The sequence below is a fragment of the Mus caroli genome, chromosome 5 (genome assembly GCF_900094665.2).
Source record: "Mus caroli chromosome 5, CAROLI_EIJ_v1.1, whole genome shotgun sequence".
NCBI lineage: Eukaryota > Metazoa > Chordata > Mammalia > Rodentia > Muridae > Mus > Mus caroli.
The window spans coordinates 66,922,311-66,930,665 of record NC_034574.1 but is presented as its reverse complement, the minus strand read 5'-3'; the positions used below and the strand labels follow the sequence as shown (position 1 = coordinate 66,930,665).

Sequence of the window (8,355 nt, the reverse complement as noted above, 5' to 3'; positions counted from 1 at the left end):
TGTAGACCAGGCTGGCCTCGAACTCAGAAATCCGCCTGCCTCTGCCTCCCAAGTGCTGGGATTAAAGGCGTGCGCCACCACGCCCGGGGGTAGATCCCTTTTTTGTGAGTGCCCCATAGCCTCAGTAATGGCGGCTTTCTTTCTTTCTTTCTTTCTTTCTTTCTTTCTTTCTTTCTTTCTTTCTTTCTTTCTTCCTTCCTTCCTTCCTTCCTTCCTTCCCTCCTTCCGCCTCCTCCTCCTTCCTCTTCCTCTTCTTCTTCCTCCTCCTCTTCTTCCTCTTCCTCTTCCTCCTCCTGAATACTAACTTTTTTTTTCCTTCTGAATCTGTTAAAACTCTAGTTTGTATCTGTCTGGGTCTCCTTAAATAAAATTTTGTTTTGTTTGGGAACAGGGGCTGCTTTAGACCTCACAGTGTAGTTTAGATTGGCTTTAAATGTCCCATCCTCCTGCCTTAGCCTCTGGATCACTGAGATTGGAGGTGTGTGCCAACACTCCCAGCTTAAATCAGCCTGCTTTTCCAACTCTCACAGTGAAGCCACAGCCAGGGCCTGTAGATGTGCTCTAATGGCACAACAGTCCGGTCTTAAGAAGGCTCTTCTGTGATTATTGTTTTCCCCAGTTTCACTTGGGAATTATCTTCCAGGTAATAGAGGGGTTTAAATGCGGTGTATTAAGTATGTCTGGGCTGTTTTTTAAAAGGTGAAAATATTTTTTCTCTACAGAGACTTCAGCAACACAGAAACGCTGTGTAGTGAACAAAAATATTATTGTGAAACATGTTGCAGCAAACAGGAGGCTCAGAAGAGGTGCGTAAGGGGCTAATCAGTGAGGGGGGCTCGTGTCGGAAGGGCTCCATGGGTCTGCACAGAGTCAGTGACTTCACAAAGTCAGCGACCTCATCTGGAAAACCTGGCTATCTCAGTTAGGGTTTTACTGCTGCGAACAGACACCATGACCAAGACAACTCTTACAAGGACAACATTTAATTGGGGCTGGCTTACAGGTCAGAGGTTCAGTCCATCATCATCAAGGCAGGAGCGTGACAGTATCCAGTCAGGCATGGTTCAGGAAGAGCTGAGAGTTCTACATCTTCATATGAAGGCCACTAGGAAAAGACGAGCTCCCAGGCAGCTAGGATGAGGGTCTTAAAACCCATACCACAGTGACACATGCACTCCAACAAGGCCATACCTTCTAATCGTACCACTTCCTGGGCCAAGCATATTCAAACACTAGCTAAGAATGCTGCCCTCAGAGAGTGGTCCTATGTCTGCCTGCGCATGCTTTTTACCATCAACAAGTACCGAGTGTTACTATGTGCTGGATACTGGTAAACAGTGGGGATTGAACATCCTCATTACCCTCTTAGGATTAAAGATAAGTTAAATAAAGCATATTAATTATCACAGTACACAGCACATTGCTGCTTTTCCTGTAGACTTTGGCTTTCTTACTTACAGCCAAGGATTTAAAAACCATCTGTTATTTAATAAGGAGCTGTGAACCAAGGACACACCAGTTGCAGGAATACAGAATAAAGGAGTTCAGAGGACAGGGCTACACAAAGAAACCGTCTTGAAGAAAGCTACCATGTTCTGACTTGGCATCGTAGCCAGGGTCCGTCATCTTTTTACGGGTCCCTACCAATGACAGCTCTTAGATACTCTGAGCTAATTTGGTGTTCATCACTATCTGGTCTCCAGAATCCAAAAAACTTGAAAGTTTAATCTTCCTGTGAACTCCACGTTGGTTCTGGAGATTTCAAGGTAGCTCTTAGATACTCAGCGGTGCCCTCTGGAGCTGAGGATCTAGACCTGGAGTTGCAGTGAGGAGGTTTCTGCCTAGCCTCCTTCACCCTAACCCTACCCATGAATAGCTTCCTTTCTGGCATCGATGTGAGAAGGCCAACCCCTACAGCAGGCAGCTGGTGCTCTGTGTTAGCTGGCACTGTCTCTGCCTCCCATGCTGAGTCTCTTGCTTCACCTCAGGAAGCCTGGGTCTACCTGTGTGGCATGAAGGTGTTTTCTGCTCAACCCTGGTTGTTTTGTGCATTAAAATGACACATGTTTCTGGGAAACATAGAGGTCTCCTATAATTATTGTTTTTCCACCAATCTGTTTTTATGAGGCAGGGTCTGGCTGTATAACCCAGGCTGCTCTAAAACCCACTTCTTCCTGTCTGCACCTCCCTTCCAGCACTGGGGTTGTGAGGCATGTGCCGTCATGCCTGTTTTGTCTGATGTTTTTACCTTGTTTATTTTTATGAGGAGGGTTTTTACCTTAGGAGATTCTTCAATAAATATTCTCTTAGAATCAGCCCCTTCCAAAAAATACATACTAAAATGTGCACAGGTCCAGCAGTGTTTGTGCTAATTCAGCACATTCATCGGTGGGCGGGGGTGGGGGTGGGGTGGGGTTGGGGAGGATTGGGGGAGGAGAGCTGGGTGCTGTGTTCCAGCAGTGTTATCTACACAGCTGTTACTGTGAGACAGACACTTTACCCAGGAATGTTAATTAATGGTCAGAGAGTAGTGGGGGAAACTGTTTATGTAAGGCTAGGATTGGATCAATTCCTCCAGCGCAGTATTTCTCAAAACCTTCAATACATTATCACACGTGGAAGCTTCAAAAATGAGACAGAGAAGCCGGGCAGTGGTGGCGCACGCCTTTAATCCCAGCACTTGGGAGGCAGTGGCAGGTTTCAGGATTTCTGAGTTCGAGGCCAACCTGGTCTACAGAGTGAGTTCCAGGACAGTCAGGGCTACAGAGAAAGAAACCCTGTCTCGAAAAACCAAAAAGAGTCGGAGCCCTATTCAGATTTGATGATAGCGCCCCAAGATAACCCCTGCATTTCATAAACACCTAGAGTGAGAACCATGATAGAGGACCCACGTGGCACGAAATCACAAGAGTAAGATGTGGGCATGAGCCTGGCAGCGGTGGTGTTTGATGCCCAGGTATGTGCCAGACGGTTCCTTCTGCTAGTCTTTAGCACCGGAAGTTCTGTCTGCATCATTTGCCTGCTCCTTTTCCCAGCTTCCTTTTCTTAAAATTTCAGCCCTCCTGTGTTAAGGAAAATATTAAAAAAGAGAAACGGCACGCTAGTGCCGGGCCCGCCAACTGGAGCACAGGGCTCCCGCTGGGCCATCTCACTTGGCGATTAACAGACATGGGTATATCTTTCTGCTTGTGGAAAGTCTGGATACTTACTGGGCCCATCCTGCCTTGTTTGTGTATAGGCAATAGCGTGTTTTCTTCCTCTAATAGGCATCGGGTACAATTGGTTTTCTGTTTCATGTTTTCTTAGGATGAGGGTAAAAAAGCTGCCCATGATTTTGGCCCTGCACCTCAAGAGGTTCAAGTACATGGAACAGCTCCACAGGTACACCAAGCTGTCTTACCGGGTGGTCTTCCCTCTGGAACTCCGGCTCTTCAACACCTCCAGCGATGCTGTGAACCTGGACCGCATGTATGACCTGGTTGCTGTGGTCGTTCACTGTGGAAGGTAAAGGTGGGCAGGGAGACATGTTTTATCTTGCTCAGTGTTTTTCTGGCAGGCAGTAGGTATACAGTAACTCCTAATTGCCGACTTTGAATATGTTTTCCCCCAATGGGCCTCTGCACACCCCCATGGCCAGCGTGGTGCCAACACACCCAGGTGCTCTGCCAGAATTGTGGACTTAGACAAAAACTAGTCCACGGTTCTTTTAATTTGGAAACAGCATGTCTGTATGGTACCCAGGCTGAATTTGACCTCCTGCTCCAGCTTCCGAGTAGCTGAGAGTCCAGGTCTGTGCCACTGTGGTGGCTATACTTGATGACATTAGATTTTTGCATTGATAATTGGGATGGAATTGGGATGTTATAGAGAAGTACGCACTTAACTGGTAACTTTCTCCCCTTCATTCTTTTCCAGTGGTCCTAACCGTGGGCATTACATCACCATCGTAAAAAGTCATGGCTTCTGGCTGTTGTTTGATGACGACATTGTAGAGGTAGGCTTATAGGTTACCTCTACACCTCATGGGCACAGGATAGAGAAGGGATTTGGGGTGGGACAACTCCTGCAAATGTTACCTAAATAGACCCACTTACCAGTACTATGGAACGACTTAGATTACATCCACCTACTTAACGCATTCAATTTCTTGTAAAGGAATATTATAAATTCTAATCTCAATGGTGGAATCTGCTTTAACCCATTAGGGTAGCTATTTTTTAGTAGAGTAGACACAAAAGGAAGTGAGCTTTGATAAATGGAAAGACCTGAGGTTATTCACAGACCCCTCTAGTTACTGCCTGAAAGTCAGACATCCTAAGTGTCTCCAAGGGCATCTCTGTATGGTTACTATTAGAGGAGAGGGTTGTCTCCTCCCAGCCCCAGCAGTTTGCATCTGTGAAATGTATACAATGAGCTGTTTACCATCCAAGGCTCCTAATTGCATTTTTTATACCAACTCATGTATCTTACAGCTTAAATTTTGTTTACCCAGGAAGCGAACAATAAATAATGACACTTCCCCCCTCCCCCTTTGTTGCAGAAAATAGACGCTCAAGCCATTGAGGAATTCTATGGGCTAACGTCAGATATATCAAAAAATTCAGAATCTGGATATATTTTATTCTATCAATCAAGAGAATAACTTGGTGGAGCGCGAGACTCATTCAAGCAGGGAAATACTCCAAGCACTAGAGCCGTGGTTTCTCTGCAGACCTCTCCTCCCCCCCAGTGGCCCGCTGATGTCATCACTATGATGCGCACTGGTCCGGCAGTGTTAAACTTCCTTCCTTCCTTTGTGTTTTTTACATGCAGCACTACTCCTGACTCTGTTTTGGTCTGAGGTAGAGTTAACTGCAGTCGGATTATATAGTCAGATTTACATGAATAACTGTTGCTAATTTTAAGATTGGGATGAATGGTTAATGCCGCTTGTCACATCTGGCTAAACCAGAGTGATATTTCCTGTAAATGTCACAGTCCATACTGAGTGTTTGGTAGGCTTCCTGAATGGTTTCTGGGGGCCCCCCTTCCCATGCATTCCTTTGACAGGTCCCTGAAAGCATTGCTACCCGTTGTTAGCATGCCTGCCTCCTCTGATGGGAGGAGTTGGGTAGATAGATATTCATCTGTTAGGGTTGCAACCATAGCTTTACGTTTGTGCAAGTGAAAATGTTTAAAAGTGAGTGGCCTAGATGCCAAAATCCTCCTCCACATTGGAGCAAGGTGAGGTAAGGCTGTCATTGGTAGATGGCGTTTGCACCCAACTGTGCTTACCTAGCTGGTAGAATCCCAGGGGCTAAGACATTTTGGAGCTCAGGGCAGGCAAAGCCAAATGGAAGATGTTTTTTGTGGTCAGTGAGAAGTTACTTATCTTTCTACCAAAAGCCACGTTTCTGGAAAATAGCTTGATGCTGTTCATTTTTAGGAATGATTTTCTTCCATCAGGTCCTGTAGTTGTCTTCTTCTCATGTTTGGTACCGCTAAGCTTTTCAAACTGTCTTTTCAATCCTGCTGATGTTTTTTAGTCAGTGGCACCAGGGCTGAGACATTAGCTGACTGCCTCTGGCAGGGCTCTCTCTAGCCAGTCAACATCAGCATCTTTCCTAGATGAGGAAGACGAGGAATCAAGAACTCTGTTCACCTTGACAACCATCAGCAGATTGTACAGCTTCTTGCTTCTTATTCTTCTTCTTATTTTTTTTTTTAACATTCAGTCTATTTATGGAGGCACTGGTGAGTTTTGCTGGAGTTAGTGCAGTGTGAGGTGGGTCACAGGAAGTGTTAGGAGGTGGGTGGAGAGGTAAGATGGTGGCTCAGATTCCTAGAATGCTTGACAAGACAGTTTCCAGGAAGAACCTTATCTCACCGTTTCCCCCTTTTGTTATGTGTGTATTTATTAGAGCATTTGCATACTGGTACCTTTTATTAAAAGGGTTGATTTGGTGTTTTACCATTGAATGGATCTTGGTTTTCCTACAAATACTATGGGTCATAGTCCTTGGCTTCCTTTTGGGATGTCAGTTGACTTCTACACACGTTAATATACTGTGAATGTGTTGTGTTGCGACGTACTACGTCGGCGAATGAACATGCAAACTCGTGGTGTAATGTGAACTCAAAAACTGCAGTTGAAATCATCAGTGGCCATTTTGCAGCAGGAAGAGGATAGCACTTTATCTAGGTGAAAACTGGACTCCTTATTTCTGAAATATCTTGAATTGTTTGTGACTCGGAACTTCAGCATGCCGACGCTTCATTTGTTCACGCTTCAAGGGCCATGTCTCATTCTTCACTGGAGCAGACGAAACAGGGTTGTGTCATGTTACTCTCTTATGCAAGTGACGAAAATGGACTTTGCCTTGGTTAGAGGCAATGCATATTTATAAATATTTTGTCTTTATTTCCCCCCTCCATGAAGCATATTTATTAATCACTTACATGGATGGTGAACCTTCATTCTTTAAGGTGAGGCACTTTTTCAAGTGTAAGGGATTGATGGCCTGAGATATTTGTATACATACAGCCATATACTTCACTGTGGGTTACAAAGGTTAAAAAAAATGGCTACTGGTCTCTAATATATTTGGAACTGATCATAGAACAAAAACTATTAAAACTATCTTTGAAACAACTCTTGCAGCTAATTTATTAGACAAAAATGTTTCAAATGGAAGCCCAAATGCTATTGTAAGGTTCGGCACATTTTTCTCGTCTTTCTTTTTCTTCCTTTCTTTTGTTCCTGTGAGCATGTAAAGTATTCCCCAGCAATGTAACCAAAGTCGTTGCTTTTAATGGAAAAAAGTAAGTTAAAATTGAGTATCTGTGAAGAGGTTTTGGAACCGAAGGAGATGAGCGATCGCTGAAACTATCGTACTGACATTCATTTGGTTGTATGGTGCTGGGAAAGAAGACCGGAGAAGACCAAACACACATCTCCATCAACACTCCATCAGTTTATCCAGTATAGAACGATCTGGTAGTGACTTACCTCTTTCTCAATAAAGAAAACACAAGGCAGCTCTGTCCCATGCCCCATCCTTTTTTTTCCCCACAGAGAAGTCATGTTCTAACTTACTTTCCCTGGTTCCTAGTATTAAGCAGGGGATGACAGTGGCTGTGAGACACGTGAGACCAATCCCAGGGCACAGAGATAGCACAAAGACCCAGCAACAGTCCCCGATGGGGGTCTGTATGTCCTTTCCCCCAGCAGGAGTGATTAAGCCTGCTGAATTTTCTTAATTTCTGTAAAAGCTGGGTACTTAAAAAGAAACTTAAAATTTTAAAAATTTAAAAAGTGTCTTTCAAGAGACTTTAACATTTTTTTTAAAAAAATGAAATGTTTCTTTGCTACTTTATCATCTAGAGTATGGTGCAGTATGCTGAATCTTTTGTTTCAAAGCAAATGTTAGTGAAAAGCTGGTGTGCATAGTCTTGTTACATTGATGCAGTTTTTCCCATTCCAAGGTCTCATCAGGTAGACTGGCTTGAAGAAAGCCGGGAAGAATGCCATCAGGGTGTTAGTCTGAATAGGAAGCCATTCCCACATGGTTTCATGTCCCGTTTATATTTTGGGCATAACGGAAAATGGAAAATGACAGCAGAGGCCCCTGTGCATGGTTTTCATGGGTGCCCTTAATCTCATGGGCATGCCTAACTTGAAAGTCTGTTCTAACTGGCGCTTAAGGCTTATTTTAGATACTGGAGTGTAGCTTTATTATGGATGGATTTTTATCTTTTAAACATTTCATTTTGATCAACTTTGTATATTCATGTGTATTAAAATATCGTGGCACTAAATGTCCGCCCCCCCTTCCCCCCCCATCCCCCGTTTGCTGTACCTGGTCGGCATTTGCCGGCACCATCGTGGTTAGCTCATGCAAATGCCATGGGCCAGAGACAATTATTGCCTATTTTTCTGCCTAATTAAATTTCTGTTTTCTAGTATTACATTAATTTATTTTTGGCTCCTATTTCTGTAACCAAAATAGTTACTGTATGTGTGTGGCATTCACTTGATTTTGTTGCTTTAAAAAAAAAAAAAAAAAAGAATGAAAGAAAGAAAAAAAGCTTGTAGTTTTTATTTAAATTTTTTTAAATGTAATCAATTTAAACCCTTTGAGCAATACTGTCAGTTTCAGGAAATTTCACCCACTTTAAAACTCTGCCTCTAAAAGTGTTCGCAAGAAAAACTAATAAAACAGAAGTCATCTTCCTAGAGAACCACGTCTAAATACTGTCACATGAGTGACCTTCAAGTCTTTGATATCACATACGAGCCAGTGGTGAGATCCTGAGCAGGGCATCGTTCTGAACAGAATTCTGAAAACACGAAGATCCTGCTTATCAGACTATGGA

General features: G+C 43.6%; 1 protein-coding gene across 1 annotated transcript in view; it reads left to right on the top strand.

Moving 5' to 3' along the window:
* Usp46 (ubiquitin specific peptidase 46) overlaps positions 1–7,944 on the top strand; it is a 67,123-nt gene extending 59,179 nt beyond the window's left edge. Inside the window, exons 6-9 of the mRNA XM_021163490.2 lie at positions 723–806; positions 3,307–3,504; positions 3,916–3,994; positions 4,541–7,944. Of these exons, the coding sequence (XP_021019149.1) occupies positions 723–806; positions 3,307–3,504; positions 3,916–3,994; positions 4,541–4,642 (463 nt within the window). The 3' untranslated portion in view covers positions 4,643–7,944. The remainder of the gene's footprint in view (positions 1–722; positions 807–3,306; positions 3,505–3,915; positions 3,995–4,540) is intronic.
* Positions 7,945–8,355: the final 411 nt, after the last annotated feature.